Raw genomic sequence first — 26,427 nt, 5'->3', positions numbered from 1 at the left:
CCCTGTGAGTAAACATTGTTTGGATTGTTCCACTTTTCAGCATCTAAAAGTGTATGCATGTTCTTAAAATTGAACAGAAAATAAATAAAATAATAAATGATGGCTTTATACAGCAATACATGTTTTAGCCTGTTTACGGCTGAGGAGGAGTTTTATTGAAAGGCTGTTTTATTCAATACTCGAGTGCAGAGATTTAAAAAAAAGAAAAAAAAATGCTGTCTTCAAAATCAAAATGGGGTTATGTGCAATACCTTTACATATCTAACCAGATAATTTCACCGCATGTGAACAAGCCAGAGAGAAATAGGGCAATCTTCTAATCTTCTATTAACTCCGAACACGTGGCAACAAATGAGATGGCAATATATGTGGGTGTGTAATATGTATATGCTCAAAGTGATTGTTATGGTGATAAAATTAAAAGGGAGAAGTCAAAACAACTTTTTTTTTTGCTACAACCGATATATTAAAAAATAGCTTAAATCAGATCACCCAAAGTACATTTCACATTGAAACAAACAAATTTTTTCGGTTAAACATTAACAAAATGCAGTGATGATCACAAATGATGTAAAAAATTGCTGGTATATCGTATCACACTTACAATAAAGCCATGCATCACATGGCTTCAAACATGGGGTCAAAAATCCTAATTAAATATTTTCTGGCAGCAGTGAAAGGCACACACACACACAAAAAAAAAACAAATAAAAAAAAATCAGATTTATAATTATTTTAAGTTATTTTAAATACTGTTTTATATTCCGTTTGGGTAAATGTATGTAAACATATAAAAAGACACTGGAAAATATACTAAAAATTTCAATGTGAAGAAAACACACAGATACGTAGTGCAAGCTGTAATAAAACATGGTTTAAATGGATTGACTTACAGACCGCTGGTGGTAGTAGTTACTTTAAAGAACGAATACTGTATATACACAATTATCTACAGTTTTTTAAAATTTACAAAGAGTAAGGTTTACAAGGACAACAAATCACAAACTATACACAACACTATGTCCAATTGCTAACAGAACCGTTTTGTTGCAAAATAAGTCCCATGGGGATATATAAAAATTTAATGACTTATGTCATTTTCTAAATTTAAGTTTTCATTTTGCAAAGGCAACTTAATTTGATGAGAAGCTTCATAAATACAAACATGCTTTACAGTATTGATTTCCTACACATTACATAGTTACTATAAAAGATCAGTTTAACTGTACAGGTTCTTCCATAAAAGAGCCAAATAAATGTTTTACCCAAACTTTAAAACCAATACATTTTATAATCTTAATATTTAAAAAAAATTAAAATTTTACTGTAGTCCACTTTATAACTAACAAATGACTGTTGCTTAGTGTTGGAAAATATTCAATTAAAATGCATTTTTGATTCTGGACACCAGTCAGCAGCAGGTTCATGTTCTAATCCTGAGTACTATGTTTTGAAAATGGAGACATTCAGCCAGTCAGTTAACGCTCATTTGTACGGTCTACTTTTGCAGTATCACTATAGGTCGCATTTCCTGAAGCTGCTTTAGCAAACGATCAGTAACCTTTGAAAAGGTCTGATCCACCACGATCTTGACATTCCTCAAAGATGTTATTTTTTGTGGATTTCTGAAGTCTATACGATTTGGGTAATCTCTTGGCTGTATGTATGCATCTGACCTTTTACACAAGACAGTGGCGTTTTTCAGTTGAATGGTATGCTGCCGTTTCAGTGCTATCTCGCCTGAGATGTCATCACTGGTTTGCCTCTTTCGGGGTCGTGTGGACTGTGTTGATTCCTCCAAGAACTTCAGGAAGGACACCTCAAATCCCATGGGTTTAAATGAGTTCAGTGCCATGTTTTGATCGGGTTGCTTTTCTTGTGTTGGGGCAGTGCTGCAGGTGGTGACTGAGTCTGCCCCATTACCAACATAGTTGACTGGGTTGCTCCTTGTAACCCTCAATCTCTCTGCCCGCCTATGAGCCACTGGCTCATCATGGTTCATCTTCCTCGGCCGCCCTCTTTTCCGCTTGACAACTATTGAAGCTATAGATTTGGATTCCGAGCTTTCGTCAGTGGACTGCTTGGCATCAGACAGCTCCGGCTCCTCCCTCCCAGAGGTGGGCTTTGAACTCTCAGTCTCGCTTCCTCTAGGGTCCATGTCGTCCATGTCCTCATTCTCTGACGAATCCGATGAACTCTCCTCCGACTTTTCTGAATCCTCGCTCCTGTAAGACCGATCTCTGTACCAGGAACGTGATAACTTCTTGCAGAATATGAAGTGGCTCCTCTGCTCCTCCAGGTATCGCTCAGAGAGTCCATGTCTGATGTAGTGCCTCAGTATGTTCCGCTCTGAACTCACTACAGACTCACAACCCTTTATCATGCAGGGGTATTGCAAGGGGAACTTCTTGGTACACATCGCTGAGGCTTCCTCCTTGGATTTCAAAGAGGGCTTTCCATACTTTGTCCAGTGGTTACTTTTTTCTTCATCACTTTTCTTTTTGTCATTTCCCTTTTGAACAGTTTTTTTGTTGTCCTGCATGTTCTCTTTCCCATTGGTATTCTTAACAGTACCAAGCTGAGACTTCTTGGAACACAGTTTCTCTCTCTCCTGATTCTTCCTTTGCGTCATGAGCTGGAGTTTATAAAGATCCTGGTGCTTTTTCATGGTGTGTCGTAGAAGGTTTGATCGTGTTGCATAACCACGGTCACAGCCATCAACCTCGCACCTGTACAGACCTTCCACGGGTTCAACCTTGGACACCTTTGTCTCTTTGTGATCATCTTCAATATGCCCAATGTACTTCCAAAAAGCAGTGAAGAATGCAGGGCAGTCTGGCTGATCACACGGGAATCTCCCCAGGTTGATAGTGGACATCAGAGCGCCTGCTCTATCCAAGGTGAATTTGTGCAGCTGAAGATAATGCTGTAACAGGCTTGTCACCATCTGGAATATCCTGGAGCAGTCCTTGACCTGACATCTAAATTCATTCACCTGGGTCACCTCACTTGACTTGGTGTCATGCTCCGCTTTGACATTCTCCTGCTGATTATCCTGTTCATTTTCTTCTTCTGCTTCAGCATTCTCTTCAAATTTAGGCAAGGCAGACTGATGAACAGCTCTGTAATGGAGAATTAAATTATGCTGGATGGTAAAAGCAGCAGTGCATCCCTGGTGGACACAGCGGTATGGCCTGTAGGGGCTAAAACCCTCATCTGCCTCACTAGTCTTAGCTATTGGCCTTTTTTGGTTAGGTTTTTTAGGGCTTTCACCATCAGATTTTTCAACTTTAGGTTTTGTAATTCTTGGCTTACAGACTTTAGGCTTCTTAGTTTTATCTGGAGAGAGTGTCCCAGCCTGGACTGGATCTGCTTGAGAGAGCCCTGTTGAAACCTGTGTTAAAGGTGTGCTTACAGCAGGCAAGAATCCTCCACTTTGTGGCACTGCTAGGCACTGACTGGGCATGGATGGCACCGATGCATGCTGTCCATGTGAAGACTGTTCAGTAGCAGGAGCATACACTGTGGATTGACCCTGCATGTGGTATCCAGTCATAGCCACTGCCGGTAGAGCTTGCCCACCTGTCGAAAAATTATTGATGGATATTCCTTGGGTTTGCTGCATTGACAGGTCAGCTGAGAGACTGTTGTCTTGAGATAAATCTGGAACAGCAAGGCTGGTGGAAGTCTGCTCGTAAGCTGATGAATGATACTCTTGTTTGATCCATTCCTGTCCATAAACAGCATTTTGCACCGAGGCCAAATTTAATTGCTCATGTCTCCCGTCTGCAGACACGTACTGCTGCATTAAACTCTCGCTCACTGCAGCAGGGTTTGATGTGTTGGCATTTGGAACACATGTGGGATTAGTCACTCCACTGACTTTGTGATTGCTCACTTCCAACTCAACCTTCTCCGTTTTTTTGTTATACTGACGTTTTATTTTCAGCTTGACCATCTCCTCATGGGACAAGCTGTGGACTGTTTGACAGTGTGCTCTAAGATTCGAGTTTCTGGTGAAAGTCTTGCTACACATCTGACAGCGAAAGGGCGCAAACTTTCCATGGTTTTTCTTGATTTCAACAATCATTTCATCTGAGTAATTATGTGTTTTGAGAAGGTGTTTGAAAAGTGCATCTTTTGTCATGGCCCTGTAATTGCAGCCTTCATTTTCACATGCAAATGGCTTCACAAAATCGTCAACAACCTGCACGTCATTCGCAATGTTGGTATTCGGCACCACTGATTCAACATTATTTGAGACCACATCACTGCTAGTGGAATTACTGACTGAATAATTATTCACCACTTGAGTGTCCTCAGTCATCTCCATGCTTAAATCAAGCTTCTCCAATGCTATTTGAATTTCAAGGATCTTTTTATCTTCATCTGTGGGTAACAAATCTGCTCCTGGATCAGGATCATTTGTCACAGTGCCCCCAGAAACAGATGTTTCAGGAGGCTGTGAGGAACTGGGCATTGTCAACACCCCATCACTCTGAGGAGGGGGCACAGATGTAGTTATGCTGCTGTTTAGGTCAGGTACTTTCTCACCATTAGAGGGCATCTGAATCACCTTGCAGGGCTCAGAACTCTGACTGCCACTTAAAGTTTTGTGGACACCGACGAGGGTTTCCTGTAAATCAAGGGTCTTCAGAGTAGCATTTGCATCAGCACTGGTTGCCTGAAACAAATTGCCTCGTCTGCAGATGTCTCCGGCTAAAATTTGCTCACGCAATTTCTTCTTTACATTTTTCTCGGACTTCATCAAGGAATCACTCTGTGGGCTCCTTGGCATCTGTGGAGGTTTCTGAGGGTCAGGCGAGGTGATCTGCAGCAAAGGATTTGTCATAAGATTTTGTGCCAGACTGGCCATTGCAGCCAGAAGGCCGTCATTTGAAAGTCCACCTGTCTGGGGTTCTTCTTCATTGCCTTTCTGTTCCCTCATTTTCATCAGAGTTTCAGCTCTAAGTATTTGATTTAGATGGTCTGTAGGCAGACTATTCAATGAAACTGCAGAGTTGTTTTCTGCCAAAATTTGGGAAAGAAGAGGATCAGAAAAATCATTACAATCAAAGCTGGACTTGATGAAATCCTCCCTGTGGGGTTCACTCTCTGTCTTAATTGGGATATTTCCAGTGTGTTGTATAACTGTGCTTTCTGGCAAACAACTGTCTGTTGAATATGAACTACAAGGATTCTGGAAAGATTGTTGTGGAATTCCAGAGGCCTCAAAGAGATTTGGAATAGTTGGATTGTCCAGGACTTGCTTCAGAACCTCACCATTTTCTTCACCATCATTTGTGTAAGTTGAGCCATTAGCTTGAGGAAAAGTAACATTAGGAAAGAACCGAGGTTCTAATGGGCAACTACCTAGAGACTGACCAGGGTGTTCTTTAATAACTGTGTTAGGGTTGAAATTAGAAGCTACTGGTTGCTGCTGAGCATTCAAGACATGTGGTGAATTGAGAAGATCAAGAAATGATGTTGGCAAATCTGCGGTCAGGTCAGTTTCATCAAAGGCTTTGCAGTGAGAACGCTTTGACAAATGACCACCAAGTGATTTGGGGCTTGGGAATTCTCTAAAACATCTGCAGCAGATGAACTTTCCATCTTTAATGATAGCAGGCCACTTTGCTCTTTTGTTACGTTTCGTTCTTGTAACTGTTGGATTTATGGCATCCATTCTTGATGTGTTCATATTTTCAGGAAGGCCGGAATCTGTTCTTGGCTGCAAATTGGAATTTGCTTGGGAGGGATAACCTGACTGCATGTTACTGAAATTTGAAAATGAACTATTTTGATTTTGGGACTGGAACAAAGAATTTGCAGAATTTTCAAGCTGATCTGGTAAGACTGGGTCCTTCAGACTATCCAAGTAAGAAGGCAACACGGGATGGGGTATGTTATCCATAGCCGATGTTAACAGTGAGTTAGCTAGTCCATCCATATTCGACGCAATGATCTGACTGGATGATTCAATGTGCCCAAACCCTCTGTTTGTAATGTCCATTTGAGGTGGTGCCCCTGAGCTGATGTTTGCAGTGAAATCTGAAACACAGGAGGGACGCAAATGTTCTCCTGACATCGGTTCTGAAAGTCTCGAGTTGTTGTCTATGTGTGACTGCTGGAAGGGATCAGTGGACTCGATGCGTTGATTTTGTAATGCAGGCTGACCACCGATGTCACTATGCTGTGTATCTGCTCTTTGTCCAGTAGTGGACGTGTTCAAATGGGAAGAAAAAGGTTGATTGGAAAGACCTTGCATGTGCGAGGGCATCACATGGGAAGAGCAACCAGTCTGCTGGGAAAGATCTGGATTGTTCCCAGGCTGTGCAGTCCATGGCAAACTAGACCCAATTTGTGCCTGCACTGAACTGGTTTGATTTGGAGAACCTCCCAACTGTGACAGCAATATGGGATTTAATATGTTTTCCATTTGATTAGTTAAAGTCTGACTTGTGACAGCAGCAGAATGTGTGGAAAATGACTGATTTGAAACAGTAGGGTTTGTGACCCCTGTTGAGTACAGCAGAGACTGGCTGGCTAAGTTTGGTGTCTGCACTACGGGGACAGGGCCACTGCTTCTACTATTATCTTGTGATTGTATGACTGAATTGAGCTTCATTCCAGTTGACACAATCTGTGTACTGGGCTTGAGGACTTTATTGTTCTTCTTGGCTAATTTCCATTTTACATAAAACTCAGAATGTGCTGCTTTCATGTGCTTAGTGACACTCCTGTAGGAGCTGTAGTTTCTATTGCATGTTTCAAATGCACAATTGTGTCTCTCCTTTCCACCTTCAGGTGGTGCAGGATTGCTGTTGCATGGAGACTGTGAAACTGTATTGGCTGTCCCAGTCAGCCCCACTGTAAGAGGAGTGGTCTGTGGAAGAACTGCCTGAGGGGTGACACAAGGAGGAATCCCAGCCATCATAGCTGACATATGGAGTGGGGTCTGGTTAGGAGTTTGGTGAGTCTGCAGAAATGAGCCTGGATGTTGTGCAGGCACTGTCCCTCTGCATTCAGGGCTACCTATGTTTCTTTCAGGATTTACATCTTTAGGCAAATGATTATGATCATGCGGAAACATTAACTGGGCCTGGCCTTGCAACATGCTTGGGCATGATGATGGAGGAGTGCCTTGTATGACACATGGGTGGGCAACTGCATTCCTTGGGTCATGCAGAAGAGAAGACACAGATGAAGTCCCCAACTCCGGTTGAATTGAGTCAGATGAATGGGTGTTCATAGAAGACAGCACACCGGTACCATCAGGGCACGACAAAGGGAATGCTTGCTCCATGTCATCTGGAAGCTCAGTCTTGAAAGCCATGTTGTGCTCAAACTCCTGCATGTGACCCTGAGCTGAGTTCAGCATGCTCTCAACTGAATGTTTCACTTTAACATGTCCTGGAAGGTGTGAGGGAGTGTCATCTGCTGAGCTTGATGTACTCTGTTCAACTACATCTTGTAGATGAAAAGAATGATTATCAAGCAATTCTGAGGCCAAAAAGGCAGAGTGGTTTGGTTCCATATGACACCTAGATGGAGATTCAGTCTTAACTACCAATGGAGTTTGGCCCTCAGAGGCGATGGGTTCCTCTGGTTTTGAAACATGTTCTTCCTGATGTAGATCCAGTTCAGACTGAGTATGGAATAATTTACCACAGCTGAGAACTTTGCAGGTATAGGTATTGTAGTGCTGCGCTTCATGATCATACAGCATATAGGCTTCATGGAAAATCTTCCCACAGTTTGGAAACATGCATTTGGCCTTAAACACGGCATGCTCCTTTCTGTGAACAAGAAGCTCAGCATTGGAAAGAAAGCTGGCCTTACAGTTCAGCTGTATGCAAATGTATGGTCTGACGCCACAGTGGACTTGCAGGTGGTCATTGAGGTGGGTAACACTAACAAATTGTCGACGGCAATACTGACAAACTACCTTTTTGCTCTGCATTTCCAGAAAACGCGTAGCCTCATCATTATTTCTGTGTGCCTTCACATGGGCTATCAGGTTCCTGTAGTACTTGAAACCCTTTCGACAGTTGACGACAGGGCATGTGTATTCATCTGCATTTTCTACCTTGAGAAGAGAGAGGTCATTCTTAGCGGTGAAAGTCTCAGAACTACCACCGATGTCATGATCTAGAACAATGTCAGAATTAGGTCCATCTTTCATCTTAGGCTTCTGCCTTTCAACAATTTTATCGGTGGCAGAATTGGGAACAGCGGTTTTTGAATTAGCCAACTTCTTACTTGTTTTCATGGCAGCAAGCCGTTCTTTGCACGACTGCTTTACATGTGAAGCCACATGTGGTACCAACACATCTTTCAAGTCAAAAGTTTCAGCGCATATTGGACAGCTGTAGATCCCATCTTTGACATGTGTCTGTGCATGCCTAACAATCCTGTGACCAAGGAACTCTTTATCACATAAAACACAGTACTGCATGTAGGCCTGCCAGTTCCTAAACCTGGCTGATATGAACCCCTTTTCCCTTAGTTTCTTGATCTCTCTCTTTTTCTTCCTCTCATCTTCTATTTCATTGAGCTCAACTGTAGTGTCCCAGAAGGATTCTGCCTGGTCTTTGTACACGTCATTTCCTTTGATCAGCTCCTCCTCCTCAGCTGCTTCTGGGTTCTCACTGTCATTGAGCTCATCAATGGATGACACAATGGATGCCTCCTCCCCCATCAGAGCTAGGCAATGCCTCTTCAGGGTCTTCCAGTCCCAGAACTCAGGGTCAAACGGCCATTGCGTCTTAAACACCAGCAATAGCTCACAGCGCAGAGAATTGGGTACAGGGAGGCTCTCTTCTTCAAGCTTCTGGTCAGGCTCATTATAGAGCGTTTCCACAGCATAGTATGAATCCACTGTGGGCTCCAGAAGGAACTCAGTCAACTGACAAGCCCGCTTTACTTCCAGATCAGAGGGCAACAAGCACAAGATGGTTTTGCAAATGGTGGCTTTGGTGTTTGCACTGTCGTCTGATTCCATTTGCAATGCTCTTATGCACAACTCAATGCACACAGGCAGGCCTACATCTTCCATCTGCAAAATACATAACACTTAGTCAATAAACATTCCTTTGAACAAATACATCACACAAAATTATTTTGGCACAATGCAGCCAATCGTCTATCAGACTTTTCAGAGAACAGTTAATTACTTACAACTCTGTAGGAGCTTCACTTTACTTTGGCTACAATGCACTGACACATAGATAATGTGTTTGCTTGCATGAAAATGGCCGCCATTAAAGAGAGATTCACCTCGGACTGGATGACCTTGATGAGGAAAAGTATGTGGTAGACTGTTTTAGAAAGCGACGACATTTGTCGACATCTGTCCAGGAATGCCTGCACCGATGACTCTAACCGCTTCAGCAACTTGCTCCAAAACAGCGTGAGCTCCCTGGAAAGGAACACAGTCAGCTTTCATTAGGACAAACAGTGGGAAACACTACTCAAGATTACAGCCTAGGGAGCTACTATGACATTCAAAGTGAAGAGCACGCAAGAAAGTGTGAAATGCAGGTCAGACAGATGCATTTGTGGTAAATTAGCTTTTGGAGCTAGAGGCCAAAAGCCTCCATTAAAACCAGTCTTTTACGGAGATCGACAGATGCTAATCCCGAAACAGTCACAATAAGGGACGCTGTTTGGAAAACAGAGTGACTCACGGCACGTAGAGTACTTGTTCTTGAGAGCTGACTCACCAGGCGCAGTACATGTCTCCTTGGAGAAGCTGCCGCGTTAGAAATGCGGAGCACAGGCAGAGGGCCCCTTTCTCATCCCCGTCTGACTCCAGGTTGCAGATCATTTCCAGGGCATCTCTACAGTCAACTTTGGAGATCTGCATTGGAACGGCAAGATGATACTCACAATAAAATAAGATTCAAAAGCACAGTCGGAATCAATGCCGTAATGAGACATGCAGAAACACATTAAAACTCAGCCCTCCCGCAGATATCTTAGTGACTTCCTGATATTTGACTCTCTGCTAAACACAGACTTCAGCTTTGTCAGTGCCGTAACCAGACCTTGCATCTCTGCTACACTGAGAGAGTAGGGTTGTCTTTCCAGCAGTATTGGCTAAAGCTTGAATTTCACTTGTGGCTGGAAAAGTATGATACATGTAAGTACAAACCAACCTCAATGCAATTTTACTACCAATCTCTAAAAAGACATTGGCTGGAGTTCGATTGCGTTTGTCCATAACTTTGCCAAACAATTAACAGCTTGCGGAGTTCAGAAATCACTAAAACTATCTTGCCAAACAGATTTTGTGAAGACGAAAGTCAATTCACGTGTAAGTCAAAGTTATGTGCAAATGTCAACTGAATAAAGGCCGTGACAGTGTTCACATGAGTAGGCAGGCAATTATATATCTGACACTGAAAAGTGCTATGGTACAACATTTGTATTAGTGTTTTAGCCTGCCCTCTGGTGGACAAGTACATTATGATTTTTGGGAACACTTTTGAAAGTAGCTGGTTTGCATCTGAGGGAGACATTACAAAGGCCCCCCCCCCCCCCCCCCCCCCCCCCCCCCGCCACCCCCACCAAAGTTGTTAGACTTAAGGCTTTATGCTTTTAAGGTTTAAACCTACTTCAGCAATAGCATGTCTGGGCTTGTTTCTGAATAATAGATTATAATGGAATAATCAAAACATAAGAGCTGTGTCATCCATACATTTAATGGTCCCGATTCTTAAAAACGAATCCTGTAATGTAGCCTTATAATTTGCTCAACAACAAAAAGAGAACTGATCCATGAACAGTTCAAAGACCATCTCAAGTGCCCAGTAAGCCTTCATCTCAATGTGGATTCACCCACCTCCTGCATCAGAGGCTCCTGGGCCACTGTCGCACACAGACAGACCAGGTACGTCTGTTTAAAGTGGCCTTTTCCTTCAAAACCAGGGTATTCCGAGCATGCCTTTGCCAACAGGGCAGCCTTCTCGAGCTGGTTCTCTTTAATAAGGTGCTTGATTCGCATTTCCAGGAGAACTGGTCCTTCCAGTGCCAGGAACTCGTGAACTGAAAAGGTGGACACATGAACATTCGTCAGAACACTCCAACAAATAGCAAATTGTTTTTTTTATTTTAATACTTACAAAATATCCCCCCCCACTCCCCCATATTTCTTTTTTCCACACCAATTTGGTCAACATCACTTAGCTAACTGTAAAAAGATAAAACAATATCTCATGCCCACCCTTTTCCGTTTCAGGCGTTTCCTTGGAGAAGATGCCATGCAGTACGGAATGGCTCCACACACTTCCCTCCTGTGCCACAGCGTACAGCATCTGCAGCTGAGAGATCCCATTCTCCTGCAGCAAACCATGGGCTGCCTGTGTAGAATAGAGGCGGTCAGTAAAGGCACTTTATCAACAATATCAAGGTTTTCTACAGGTATATTTAGTTTCACCAGCCTGCTGGCCTGTGGAGACCGCTGCTGAAATTGGTTGAGCGTCAGAAAATCGACCTCAAGTGCAAGTCTTGATTCAAGGCTCAGACAAGATTCGCCAGCAATATTTCTATTATTCTCCTTAAAAAACAGTCTGACGGTGAATATATGCCACATTTTCCCACATAATGTAAAAGAATCACCTTCCTGATAAGCACACCATTTCATTTTTTAGTGGACTAATTTAGTGTTAAAACTGAAAAACATGTGGATAAAGAAAACAAATACATAAGCATGACAGGTACCAAGATTCTTGTCAAATATACTTATGCTAGTGATGAATTTCTTCAAAACATAATTGCTGAATGGCTCCTTATTTGGTTTTGGGCCATAAAACTTTGACCAAAACCTCCAGGCAATCAGAAATAACACCCACCTGCACAGACGACTGGAACTGCTCCCACAATGCAACTGGGACATTCTCAGGTAACGACAGCAGCAGCTCCACACAACTCCTGTATTGAAACAAGATGTTGCCATCAGAGCGTTAGCAGAGCTTTCACAATATAAGAAAACTGCTCCCGCAGCTACTGATTAGACAGCAGCAGCATGCCAACAAATATTTCAGAAATATGGTATTAGTTAAAAAAATAAAAATAAAAAAATAAAAAAATAAATCTATCAACAAAAATTAACCAGTAATATTTTGAGTGCTTCTAATCATGCAAATGAGTGAAATAGCCAGCACTCATGCACGATCAAAAACAAAAGGGCAATTGTGGGTTTCATAAAACCAGTCAGAGGCTGCAGAGTACACTTTTGTATCTTCCATTAGCGCAAACGTATAGGACTCCTTGAACTCATCGACGATCTGCCTTGACCGTCACACATCACACACATCTCACACACCCCCCGCCCAGCCCCGCCCCCCCCACACACACACACACCGAAGGAGCTTCTGCTGCTCCCGGGGCATTCAGAGAAAATCAATGAATGTGGATTGTGGTGTATCGTTCAGGTGGATCAATGTAAAAGGAGAAAGAGACTGGGGTGAGGGGGGAAGGGCAATGGAGGCAGTGGATCTCAGGATTTCCAAGCTGCTCAGAAACGGTGGGCAATTGACTCAGGAGCATTGATTAACTGCTGCCGCTGCTGACAGTTTGAAAACTATTGTCTGAATTGAGAAAAGGTACATCGATGGGCCTGAGGCTTTCAGGACAAACTTTTGACTCAACCTGGCTTGACGATGGAAGGGTTGCCAATGACACTATGTCACTCGAATGAGGACATCTTCAAGTGCAGGCTTCTTTAGTAAAGGTGTGGGTGCAATATCCGCCCAATAACCGTCCAAATTCAGTTTCTGTTGTATATTTGTCATGCAAACTATGCAAAGGGTAGAAATTTACCCAGGCAGAGGAATTAAAAGCAAACAAGAATGGCACAACTTCTGTCTAAATTTGGTCTGTATTCACAGAATAAAGGCTTTGTATCATGCAGCCGTAGCCCAGGGAAAGCAATCAATATAAAATGAGAAGTGTTGGCTATCATACTATGTTTTCCAGTTTTCTGGTCTCATTCCAATTTCTCGACAACCACCACTCCACTGACTGACCTCATTAGGAAGACAAGGTCATTGAAGTTTAACTGGACTACAGAAGCAGAAGTTTTAACAAAAACTAAAAGCACTTCTTTGTAAATCCCTGGTACTCCAGACATTGATAATATGTATTTAGTGCACGTAGATGCCACAAATGTGGATTTGGTGGGAGTGTTAGCTCAGGGTGACCCAGAGAGTAAAAGACCTATACTGCGCCGGAATAGAAAGTTATTTCCAAGGGCCTCAACCCCTGAGACAGAGGGTTTAGATATCAAATGGACCTTGGGGCTCTCTGCAATATTACTTGCTGGGATGAGAGCTCGGGCAACAAATATATCACTGAGCCTCAAAGTGAATGCAAATGATGCAAACCCAAAATGCTCAAGATGGTGTCCAGCCGATATAATTGTGGATCATTTGTCCAGGGTTCATGGCACTCAAATCTGTAGGGAGAGCTGAGGGGCTAAATAATGTGCCAGAATGCACACTCTCGACTGTGTAATAAACCTAAAAGATGTTTATTTCAAACCTATTTTAACTGCCACTTAGCTAGTCACTGGGTTTAGGCAAGTTCGCTAACCAGTGGTGATGTAGGGAGGGGAGGGCATTAAGAGAGAAACGTTTATGAGAGACCGTATCGACTTTTGAAGCATTGAAAAACAAAATGCATTTTATGGTTTTTGTGTATATGAAGGTTTACTGATGGGGTAATGTATTTCGTCCATTAGGAGGGGCAGCATTCCAATTTGATTACATGATACATTCATTCATATAGTGGTCTGACTGTTTTGCTGATACAAAATAACTTTTACCCACTAATGCATTTACCGTGCATATTTCATTTCACAGAATGTTAATATTACTGGGGGATGGATTTATATGTCTAATGGTATTGTTCTTCCCTCCTCAATGTATCTACAATAATGGTTGAAAAGTTTCCATCTAATGCAGCATTTTTGGAGCAATGCTGGGTAAAATGGTAAAATACATGGGGCTTACATATAATGGCTGGTAATAGGTATGATGAGAGCATGACCTATCTCTATATACTCTCTCCATTACCTTATTTGCATTGCTTGGTTCTTCTTTTGAAGAAATCTGCACAAATTTCAAGCCAGGTGTGCTGAATGACATTTTGTGGTGTGACCATCAAATGTATAATCACGTTTATAATTGTTCTTCTTGCTCACAATGTGGCCATGGTTTTAAAGCATTGTTTCTTCTGTACCGCATTTTGTGGGTAAAAATTTATATTCAGAAACATTAACGTGAACTTAAGGGAAGTTGCGGAAGCGCAGAGAGAGAGAGGCAAAGCCAGCGAATACTCACAGAGTCAGCCGTTCAAGTACAAGGGATACGTTTTCACACTGTGGGGAAAGGGAGGGTGCGGCACGTGCGTAGCTGAGCAGGGCCACTGTGTACACTTCAACCAGAGGCAGAGGCTCCTGCTCAATCCTCCACCGGCCAGCATACTCCACTAGTGTCTGAGCGAGAGAGAGAGAGAGAGAGAGAAATATGACACTGTCATCAATAACAAAAAGCAAGAGCCCCGAAAACGACGTCACAGCTCTGCCTCTCCAGTACAGAAGTTAAACCCCAGTAAACGGAGGTTATTCGAAAGCCCCACTTTCGGCCAGGCACGAGTCATTTTCACAGAGGGGCTAACGGGGTGCGCTATAAGGGATAATCGTCCCCCTCCACTTAAATGAAATGCCATTTTTGCGACGTAATGATCTCACATTGGAAATGAGCTCATCCCCTGGTTTCCCCGTAACCCGAGCAGCACAACACCCGAAAGGCTTCGCTGCTCATATGTATGGATTCGCTTCAGCTGTGGTGTCCTGCTGAGTGCATTATGAGAAACTGGAGATTTAACGGTAACAGATGTGAGGACGACCGGCGGCCGGTGTCTTTACACATTCGACGACAGGAGGCACAGAAACTGATGAATAATCTCCCCTTCTCAGTCACGGCGCAAACAAAAAAAATCTATTAAAAAATACAGAGCAAAAACAGGAGCTAGTGTTATCAATGATGACAATATTCAATCTTTATTGTTGACACATAAATTCTGGTTGTACTTTGTACCAAAATGGCCTTATTCATTTTTGCATGTCATAAATAAAACCTTTTGAAAATTCTGCAGTGCTTGGAAAAACCAGTCTTCCGATTTGGCAATATAGGCTAATACAATTTCCGAAAAGCAGGATATCAACATTTCACAGATATCATAAACAATGACACAATGACAATGGCTGTGACCTAGCTTTTTTGGGGTTTAGGCCAGGAGGCACTGTGACGTGTATTGCCACCGTTTCTTTGTAAAATCTGATATATAAATAAAATTTGATATGATTTCATTTGACACAGTCCAAGCAAGCCTCAGGCAAATGACGTAGTACAATAAATAATTTAAAAGCTCACAGTTTGAGCATCATATTGACATGCCCGATCTCTCTACTGATGGAGGGAAACTACAAAAGTAAAAAAAAAATATTGGCGTAAGCCATCTCCCAGGAATTCAGTTGGGTACAGGGTAATGGATTCCTTGTGCCTTTCATGAGATTTTGATTCGTTTATGATGATTTTTAACAAAAAATTTCCAAAGAAAAAAAATCCATTCTAAGTGCCATATTCGCACAAGAATCTTTCGAGGAAATCCAAGATGGCAGAACATTCAATACTGTGGACTTCAAAGAGCCTATTTGCAAGAATATTTTTTGAGACATGAGAAATATGTGAAGTTTAGTAAGGGCGGAGGGAGTAGTTTTTTGAAAAGCAGTACAGTATTCGGACTGATATATGAATATTTGCTCCATGCTTCTGCAGCTCATTTGCTAGATGCCTGGCTACTAACCTGCTACATTCATTAGCAGCCATTTAGCTGAAGTCTATTCATCTGGCTGTCTAGCTAGATGGCCAAGCAATTTGTCATTAATGACAAGCATTTTTGAAAAGGACTACAAAACCAAAAAATGAACTCCCTGCCAAATAATTATTTGATTTTCCAGCCCACTGAAGCTTTGATTTGTTTTACTTGGTCAGTTTCATATGAGAGTAGAATAGTTCCTATTTCCAAAGATTAGCAAACCTAATCAATGAACATCATTAATTATAACTCTCCTCGTCTCGGTCAAGGCGCTTTGGGGGAATGCTCTTAATGTACTCGGGAGAAATTATAAACAGAATCACTTGCAAGGTGTTTGACAGAAAGCCATTTTCCAGCTTTTCATGCACACAATACAAGATGTCTGGTGTTTTATGATGGTTTTTAAAAGGCTGGGATAGCAATGCAGTTAGGGCTTGTCCACACAACTCAAAGAATCAGCAAAATTCCACATCAAACGGACTTTAAACAGCCTGCTGGCTGGCTCTTGCATTAGAACCCATTCTGATGTTTGAAAAAGAATTTCAAATCGTACACTAGCAAAACAAAAAATCTGATAGTTCAACTCATACTTCCAGATTTAAACTTGCACGAACGACCTGCTTGTCATGCTAAGGAAAGAAAGTAGGCTTATTTTTATCCTGTTATTCTTTTTCTTATTCAAATTATTGCTTCAAAATAACATTTCGTTTAATCTTAGTGCACCATGTATATCTCAAGGCATGTGCACAACGACCCTTGGATCCTTCCACTCAGGCCAAGCTGGCAAAGCCCTGCTTGTTGCAGGCGCAGTCAACGGCCCCATTGTTGGATGCATTAAAGGCACTTCAAATGACCAAAGCCTTGGCAGAGCTCAGACTAGTCGGGATGGGAGGTCATCTGGAGTTTACTTCAGCAGGAGCTCCCCCTAAAGGTCCTTAGAGAACGCTGCACGTGTGACCCCTGTGACCCAAACAGGAAGTCACTTGAGGTAAAACAAAACGGAAGCGTCTGAACATGGTTTGTTTCCCCCCCAGAATACTTGAACAAGTCATTGTGGAGCCATGCCAGAGCAGCATCACTCTTCCTCTTTAGAAACTTCTAAGAAATTATCATTCATTAGGGTAAACAAAAAACAAAAAGATGTTTCAATGAGCTTCAGCTTCCAGACAGTCCAAAAACATCATGATATTTACCTGCACTAGGACTCCAACAGCAACATAACATTCTAACACTCATTCTGAGCAGGGGCCAACTCTATGCTTTGTATCCTTTACTGTCGCATGCTATTTAAATTCCTCACACCATTACCTTTGACTCAACCCTTTACACACGCTGAAATATGTAAACAAGTCTGGTTGCAGGCTTGAGCTGAGAGAATTTCATAAAGGGGACTTTCATCTGACGCATCCCAGACTTGCCTGTGGGAGGAAACTGCAGGGAGGTGACCTGAACCGACTTGAGACGGCTCCATCCGCGCGGCTCTGCCTGCAGGAGCTGATCCAGCTTCCCATGCTGCTAACCAAAACCCTTTAGCTCCACGCTAACACTTGCCAACCAACACCAGGCACTACGCAGCACAGGAAATAGTTTCTGATGACTATCCTGTTAATTACATCAACCTGAAGGCATGGCTGTAAAGACTGAAATAAAATATTTAAAAATGTGTGTATGTACATATGTGTATGTATGTACGTACATGTGTGTGTGTGCGTACACACGTTTGCTTGTAACGCAACTAGCTGCTCCTCCAGACAGTGAGTCATATGGCTTCTACTCAATGTATAAAGCAAGCAGACACCGGTGAAGAGGTTTAGCTGTTCAACCAAACATTAGAAATGGGCAAGATGTGTGATCCGAGTGACTCTGACCATGACTGTTGGTGCCATACACGGGGGTTGCAGCATCTCAGAAACAGCTGCCCTCCTGGGATTTTCACGCACTACAATCTCTACAGTTTACAGGGAACGGTGCGATAAACAAAAGAAAATCCACTGAGCGGCAATTCTTTGAGCAAAAACACCGTGTTAATGAGAAAAGTCACAGGAGAATGGGCAGACTTATTCTAGATATCAGAAAGGCCACAAATGCTCAAATAACAGCCGTTTACAACAGTGGTGTGCAGATGGGCATCTCTGAACGCACAACGCGTCAAACCTTGAAGCGGAAGGGCTACAGCAGCAGAAGATCACGCCAGGTTCAGGCCTAAGGTGGGTCTGACATATGTTGATTGCTGCTGCAACATTAAGATATTAGGGTCAGAATTTAGTGTAAGCAGCATGAATCCATGGATCCATCCTGCCCGGTGTCAACGATGCAGGCCTGAGGTGGTGTAATGGTGTGGGGAATGTTTTCTTGGACCACATTAAGCCCCATAATACCAACTGCACATCATCTGAATGACACGAACTACCTAAGCACTGTTTCTGACCATGTGCATCCCTTTACGGCCAGACTACCCTTTTGCAAATGGACACTTCCAGCAGGCTAAAGCCCCATGTCACAAGGTACGCATCATCTGAAGCTGGTGCCACAAACATGACAGAGACTTCTGTTTACTCAAAGGCCTTCAGGTCTCAATCCAATAGAGCACCTTTGGGATGAGGGGGAATGTGAAGCTCACAGCATGAATGTGTGGCAGGAAAATCTGCAGGAACTATGTGATGTTATCAAGTCAGCATGGAGCCTTAGAAACGTTTCCAGCACATTGTTGAATCCATGCCTCGAAGAACTCACTGTTCTGGAGGCAAAAGAGGGTCCTACCTAAAACTAGATAGGTGAACCTAATAAAGTGGCCACTGAGTTTATTTATGTATGGGTATGTGCATACATGTTTTTATATATAAACACAATGATAAAATGGAAAGCCATTGAGAGAAAGAAGCTGTCGTGACACCTTCGTGAGCAAATGAATGGAAAAGCCATCAGACTAACAGGTTCTCCGTTCGCTTCACGCCAGACATAAATCTCCAGTGTCATCGCCGCGCAGCAAATGCGAGATCCATTTTCTCTCCCCCTTTGCTTCACCTTCACCGTCGCTCTCAGTCTGATGCTCTGCTGTGATCTCGCTCTCTGCAGGTGCTCCACACTCCTTTCTCCCTTTCATTCTGCTTTCTGGTTAGTGCACAGCATTATCTGACCAATGTAAAAAAAAAAAAAAAAAACAGCACAGCACAAAAATTCATACAGACACGTCCCCCCGAACAGCACGGCCAGGCCCTACCTATTAGCCGAACTGTCTCGGGAAAATCGAAGAAACACAGCTTACAGCAGCCATAAAAACACCTCTTTCACTCTACCTCTGTCTCTCTCTCACACACACTCAAGACATTTATTTTCAGTATGTCAGCGCAGCCAGATTAACTAATGTAAATGCGGTATCACATATCACAGCTGCTTCGCTGACATGAATGTCAAAGGTCAAATTGAGCCCAGCGAAGAGCGAGCCTATCGCACGCTCCGTTCTGTGACTGAATTTGGACGGTGACGGGGATCTTAGTCTGGCTGTGATGGAGGCCTCGGGCTCTTTGAAGACCCAGCTGCTGACAACAGAGTCAGGTGACCCCAACCGGGCAGCACAATTGTGGTTGTCCTTGACAAGTGTCTCTTTTCTAAAGTCCCCAATTATCTTCTGGGCTTCAAAACATCAACACCAATCACTGATGCTTCACATAAGTATTTCTATATAACCTCACCTGTATTAGTAGAAATGACATCGCCTGTTTATTCCAATATAAAATTTTTATAAACCCCACCATAACAACGTGATACTAATCCAGCGCAAAGTGCCCTCCATCTTACTAATAGCAGCTTCACTGAAATCCAATATTCAAGGTACCCTGTAGCGCTTAACGATGCAAAGCCAAGTATTCACATAAGAAATGAATTTTGCTAGCTCCCATTAGACAGGCTCTGCACACAAAACACTGGCTGTTACAATATGACTTAAGGTTACAGGGATTGAAATAAGCTGCCTGTGGCCACACAAAAGGAAGAGAATTAGGCTATTGAGAGAGGCCTTGGTGCGAGGCGTGGATTTTCCCTTTGTCTGACAACCGAGGATGTGATGGTGCGATATCAAGCAGGGGAGGAAGGCTGTCGAAACACACCGAATGTCGCGGGAACAGCTCGTGTCGTCCGTCAGTCCCACCCTCCGCGCCCCCCCCCTTCTTTTAATCTAATTAGAAGTTGGAAGACAAAAGGAGCCCACAGACAGCTGGCGGGGGGAAGGTGTCCGGGCCGGGGGGCGGCCGAGCAGCGGCGTCGGGTCATGCATATTCATGGCCCTACGTGCCGCGACTGAAAGCAGCAGCGCGTCTCAAATGTCTTCAGACGGCGCAGCATCTCGACCGCGGCGTGGGCGGGTGCGGGGGCGGAGGAAGAGAGGGGCGGTGTTGGGAGTGGGGGGAGGGTCACTCGTTTTTTGCAGCGACGGCGGGAGCCCTGCGATGCGCCGCGGAGCCGGAGGGAGAGAAGGAGCGGCGGGGGTGTTGTAAACAGCGCCCGTTCCCTTCTCAGAGCAGTGGAGCCCGGAGCCTCTCATTAGGGACACCGCACTGACTGACTCCAGCTGAACAAAACACAAATTATTTCATTAGCAGCCCTTTAATGGCGTTGTGAAATAAGGGTGTAACTTGTAACGCGTGAGAGTTTTAAACCGCAAATGGCAAACCTTAGTCCCCCTTTCCCCAAAAATACAACAGGGCTGTTCTGACTTGCGTTACCTAAACAGTCAGCCTATTTGCCTGTCCCGCGGTTATTTCTGGCAAAAACGAGCTATATACATTTCATGTGGAAAATGTGACCTTTAGCATTACCTGCAGCAGCTGTGAAAGGAAAAGAGCTCGGTAGCTACGTGGACTCCCTAGTTCGGCCCTCCCTGCTCCCCGTCCTTGTTTTCTCACGTGCAGCTACCAAGGACGCCTGCTGCCTCCAGCCAGACATTCACTCACGGGCACGCTAGCTCAACCGGCGCTAAACGGCAAACAGAGGAGAATAAGCAAATCCGTCACATCCATAAACAAAAAAAAAAAAAAAACAGAGGCTTGGGAAGTGGCCTTGTCACTTCAGTTTTCCAGAGTTCTCCCTTGTCAAAATGAAGTTTGAGCCCTCCCCGTTTAGAGTTCGCAATCAAGCCAATTCCACTCAACCTCTCAAGACTGATCACGGGCCCTAACTTTTTGCTTATATTCATCTTGGAATTAATCAAAAATGTTCTGTTTATCCGTTTCCTAGAGAAGGAGGCCTGTGCACACACATGGACACCATTTGGCTCTGTTAACACGGAGGTACCTGAAAGAAACTGCCGGGGACTGAACAGAACGAACTGGACTAGAAACTGCCTTTAATGGAAACATCTGGCTCCAATCACCTCCACTCCTCTCACAGGAAAAGCCTCACACTGAGAGAGGACCCCCCTCCCTGAAACCGCTCCTTCCTCAGTCCGCCAGGCCGCATGGTAGCCCTGACCGGTTTCTAAGTGTGCTCCATTGCTCTATTTTGGCAATGGTAAGGCGTATGTGGGTGAAATATGCCTTGCCATGAGAAAACAGTGGAACATACCTGTGACCTTAGAGGGTACTGATAAGATTCTTTGCAGTTTGGAAGTTGCCATATGGCACAACGGCAACCAAAACCTGCCGGGAGGTTGTGCAGGAGAGGAAGTCAGTGAGGGCAACGAGGGGGGTGGGGTGACAGATGAAGTCAAAGACACAGCTATAATCGGGAGGGATTCTATTCTGTTAAAAAGCTAAATGGAGGCTGGACAGGTGAAGAAAAGAAACACAGCAGCCATATGGCATGTAGAGAAAGCTGCTACTACAATAACAAGATGATGGGCTAAAGACAGTGCTTTCGCATACGGTATTGGAATTCTATCACCAAGTGAGCCATCGCTTTGTTACGAAACGAAACGGGCCAAAATTATTTGGTTTCATGTTGCTTGACTTAATATTTAAGACTAACCAACGTGAAACCGAATAATTTTGGCCCGTTTAGGTTCATAACAAAGTGATAGCTCACTTACTGTGCATATCTTCCCAAGTGAACAGCTCGCTACCTAAAGATTTACAAATAATTACATCATATTTTGTTTATTTGTCATAAAATGATACAGGCAAAACTCAAATACAAATACAAAAGAAACATAGCAAACCTTTTTTGGGAGGCATACTCTTGTTTTAATAAGGGTCATATCATAATCCTGACCTTCATACAGTGAATGTCTAAATGTCAGGAGCTATGCTAGTTTGCCAAATTACTGTGCAATTATATATATATTTTATGCAAAATAAGTCTTTTTTAAAACAACTGTTCAACAGTACAATAAACATCAGTCCAAAGTATGCAAACAAAATCTTTAAATCTATTAAATTATGAATAACTGCATATATAAGCTTAACCCTGTATTTCTCAAATCTCAAAAGTTTGTTCCTAATGTTTTTCACGTCATCTACCTGAAGGGTGTGAACAAACAGTAATGAGTTTGTAACGGAATTCATTTGTAAATCCACCACACTGGGAGAGGGCTAGAATTTGAATTCACTCTGCTTTCACATTTGCCTCTTTTATCGCATTGAGAGCCATTCAAATACTGATGGAATGTAATGCGCTCCAATAGGAATTTCTGTGTTTCTATGCAACTACAGTCTGCAACACTTTTATGGTATTCAATGTTCTATGAGACTGTGGGAATTTGTTTTTAAACCTGGCGTTTCTCTGTACCTAAAAGGCTGACCTGTAGGCCATCGACATGTTCTGATGAAGAACTGCAGGTTGAAATGTTAACCGTAATCCGGTTAAATAAAACACATCACTGTCTGTGGAGTGTGTGTTTACATTGTTTTACCGCACTTAAATAGCTCCCTCCCTTCACATGAAAGGAAAGTGAAAAGTGCAACACTTTATAAAATGTCCTTTTTAAAAAAATCTAGCAATGAAAGTCAGAGAATGTGAAATATACTGCCCCCCCATGCAATGCATTTACGTGCAAAGATGAACCCTGGTGTGCCTCGATATTATGATGAGCCAAGGACTGTTCTGTACTCATCGCCAAATCTGCTTATCTTCTCATATTTCCACTGTAGAGCAAACAAAATCAATTGGGTGGTGACATCAACATGCTTCATTGAACACTGTATTAGTCATTTAGTGGATAGCCTTCTCCTAGGCAACTTACTTAATTTTCCACATCCAAGACATTCCATGAACAGTTTATGCTGGATGTTTACTGAGGCAATACGGGGGAAGTCCTGAATCGATTTACAACAGCACCTTCCTGCTGCATGTGATTTGATACCATGATTCTTCAGTAACCTTGACATAACATTGTTTGCTGCCCTAGTATCAGTAAATAAATTTCTATATTTGTTTTAAAAAAATAAATAATAAAAAATAATTTTTAAGGTTAAACGTGACAAGTTTCAAGTGTATATTATCTGGGTTTATCAATAAATGCTACGCCTGCCAAAGGTTATAGGTCACGTGATCACTAAAAGTGATGGTACTGGCCCTCGAAAGCTTCACAGTGTGGTCACTGTGCTGTGTGTCAAACAGCTTCCAGTCCATGGTACTCAGCCAACATGCAGTCAGACCCCCAACACACACAGATTCTCAGATTTAAAATTATTTATTATATTTTCTAATGCCATTTCAAAATGTTGGTGTCAAAGGTGACTACGCTCCGTTACCTAAAGAATGGGCATGCTCTGAACACATAGAATTTCAGCACAGATTTCCAGTGACACTCTATGGTCCAACAAAATGAGGTCTGAATTTCTGGGATGTTATGTGTATGGCAAAGCTCCACTAAAACTGAATCGCACACAACTCATGTCCTACTGCCCGACTTTCACCAGGAGATGTATGCCACTCTTTCTTTATGGGTGGTAAAATGTTAAATACACAATACAAGTATTTACACTACAGACCAGGCTTATTCTTTGACTGTCAATGTTTAACTTTTAAAATTTGGATCGGATCAAACAACACATTTTGATGCAGCATTCCAAACTATGCTGACAAAAAGCTTCAACCACTATGACCTTCAGACAGCAGAATATTGAGTCGCTTGCAAACCTAAAACCAACTGCCATGCCTTAAAAAATCATGAACGCTTTTTCTTCCTCATAAAGTTCGATTGGTTTCGCTTTATAACTGAACAGGAAACCACAGCACGACGGCTTTATAACAGTGAAGGCTCTTCCACATCAACTGCCAATGCAAGTTTTAGGTTTCCAGTAAAACGTTTTCATGCGTTTGCAGTTCAGACTTGTATTCCAAGGATTATGAAATCCTTCTTCAAACTTCTAGTTTCAGCTGCATAGGATACACATCAAGTGTTGTTATTCACGCACACACACAGAAAGAGAGAGAGAGAGAGAGAGAGAGAGGGAGAGCAAGAGAGAGAGAGAGAGAGAGAGAGAGAGAGAGAGAGAGAGAGGGAGAGGGAGAGAAAGAGAGAGGGATAGCACCAACAGCATGAAAACGGAAACTCTGCATCATATTAGTTGCGGTTGTACGCCTCTCTTTATAAAATTGAATAACGAAATTACTCCTGCTCGATGTTTCCATAACGTCATAACTCAAATTAAATACATTAAATTGACTATTTTACAGAAAGAAGACATAGACAGGACAACATGAAATCCTTTAAATGCAGTACACATTATGACATTTCTCTTATCCTGGAGATTCTTTATGATAGCACTTTAAAATATCTCACATGTTAACGTGTATATATATATATATATATATATATATATATATATATATATATATAGTCATGTTACATTCATGATGCATTCATTTTCAAGTGTAACTCCAAATTCAGACGTCTAAAACGTAGAACAAAATGACACGCAATAAATATCAGATAAATATTCCATTAATTAAAAAATGTTTTTCATAGTGGATTGTGGATTGTGAGATTAAGGGTCTGGCTGGACATGGATGCTGGAGTTAGGTTAGCTAATGACAGATTGGTTTTCACCCCAGGCGCTCATTTAACAAAGCATAATGAATCATATATTCTGTAATTCAATGGGGCTCGATAGCAAACGAACAGTAACTGGCACATTGAACTGAAGAGACTTCGAAATATATGGGTCAGTAAACCAGCCCGTGACATGACAGAATCAAGTTAAACATTTGTGGTAAGGTTAGATTCTCGATCGAGGTAGGTGGTTGAAAGCCTTGCAAATGACAGTCACTGTGAGCTCAGCAGTCGAGTGCTGCATAATACGTAGTTAACAAACAGAGGAAATCCAACAAAAGAAATTAACCAAAACAACTGAAACAGTGTTTTCTAGCCTTTCCACTTAACTTGCAGCAGCCACGCGCTTCGGGCGGATTGTTGTTGAAATTTGTTGACATCGAAGAAATTAGCTAACGTTACTGCTCGAACTAAAAAAATAGTTGCTATTTTACACACTAGCTATGAAATGTCGACCAATAAACGTTAGTCATTTGATCAACTAACTTAATGTTGTAATAAACATAAAATACAACCAGCTGCTGCAAATTGACGTAGCCATAAATATTAGCGAGCTAGCCATCCATAGCTAACGTTAACAGAGTTCATAATTGTATCACAATGCTAACTAACACAACGTTACGCACAAAACACGAGCATTCTACAACGACTTCCCACCCCAAATGAAAAGAAACTGGACCCCATAATATCATTAAGCAAGCCAGCTAACTAGATTCACAATCATAAATCGTGATGGCAGACGCACGGGGCCTAGGACACAGCCTTTTCTATACAGCAAGCTAACGTCAGCTAAGTTACAAGAAGGTTCATTTCTGAACTCCACGCATAAGGTGTGTAACTTGCCGTCCCGAAAAGACTCAATAACTTACATTGCCAGCTTGCGTACTTGGCTAGCCACCACTACTTTCGCGTTGAATAAGCACTGGTTTAGCATCACACCCGCGGTCACTCTTCTGCAGCGATAAAGACGGAATGTTATGACACTGCCGGCGACAGTCCTGGGCACGTCTGACATGACAATGAGAGATGAACATCACAATCGACCCGTGGTCTGCTTTTTCAGTGGATGAAATCATAAGCGCCACAATTTCAATAAATTCACGTCGATGGCATGCCAGGCGACGAACGTTTATTTGCTGAAATAACACAAAAGTTCAGCTTAAATGATCAAATGCTTTAATAATGAAGCTTGCAACAACCATTATTTCTTTCTGTACACATACACAAAGGACTGCCTCCCCCTCCTGCTCCGACAGCCCCTTCCTCAGCAGTTGGTCTGATTTAGCTAACGACATCGCTCTCAAGGTTTATTTTGGAATCGCCAGCATGCACAAACAGCGCTTTTAGACTAACCTGGCAGAAATCCTGGCAATACTGAGAAGCGGACTGCTCTGGAGTATCCGGGCTGTCCTTCAAAGCTGTAGCTAATTCCTGCAGCCGCTCTCGAAGAGCCACAATCGCTGCACTGGTTGCGCTCTGTGCGCAGCGATCCTGCTCGGCCTCTTCGTCCGCCATCTTCACACCCAACTCCGCCGCGTACGCACATAACCCCA

At 42.8% G+C, this 26,427-nt stretch overlaps 1 protein-coding gene across 1 annotated transcript; it reads right to left on the bottom strand.

Annotated features, from left to right (window-relative positions):
• Positions 1-132: 132 nt before the first annotated feature.
• On the bottom strand, positions 133-26,427 carry znf292b (zinc finger protein 292b). The gene is made up of 8 exons (XM_035421441.1): positions 26,228-26,427; positions 14,346-14,500; positions 11,856-11,934; positions 11,228-11,363; positions 10,847-11,049; positions 9,726-9,862; positions 9,280-9,421; positions 133-9,058 (listed from the first exon to the last, which is right to left on the bottom strand). The coding sequence occupies exons 1-8, from the start codon at positions 26,387-26,389 to the stop codon at positions 1,499-1,501; spliced, it is 8,574 nt and encodes a 2,857-aa protein (XP_035277332.1). The 5' UTR covers positions 26,390-26,427; the 3' UTR covers positions 133-1,498.

Source organism: Anguilla anguilla, chromosome 6 (assembly GCF_013347855.1).
Source record: "Anguilla anguilla isolate fAngAng1 chromosome 6, fAngAng1.pri, whole genome shotgun sequence".
Taxonomy (NCBI): domain Eukaryota; kingdom Metazoa; phylum Chordata; class Actinopteri; order Anguilliformes; family Anguillidae; genus Anguilla; species Anguilla anguilla.
Note: the sequence above shows the minus strand (reverse complement) of the source record. Positions and strands in the feature narration are given on the sequence as shown.

Excerpts from the sequence above, each read along its gene's own strand:
- znf292b (XM_035421441.1), bottom strand. The coding sequence starts at position 26,389 with ATGGCGGACGAAGAGGCCGAGCAGGATCGCTGCGCACAGAGCGCAACC. Across the intron at positions 11,364-11,855 it reads AGTTCCAGTCGTCTGTGCAG|GCAGCCCATGGTTTGCTGCA; the intron begins GTGGGTGTTATT and ends TATTCTACACAG. Across the intron at positions 9,863-10,846 it reads AGGAGCCTCTGATGCAGGAG|ATCTCCAAAGTTGACTGTAG; the intron begins GTGGGTGAATCC and ends GTTCCAATGCAG.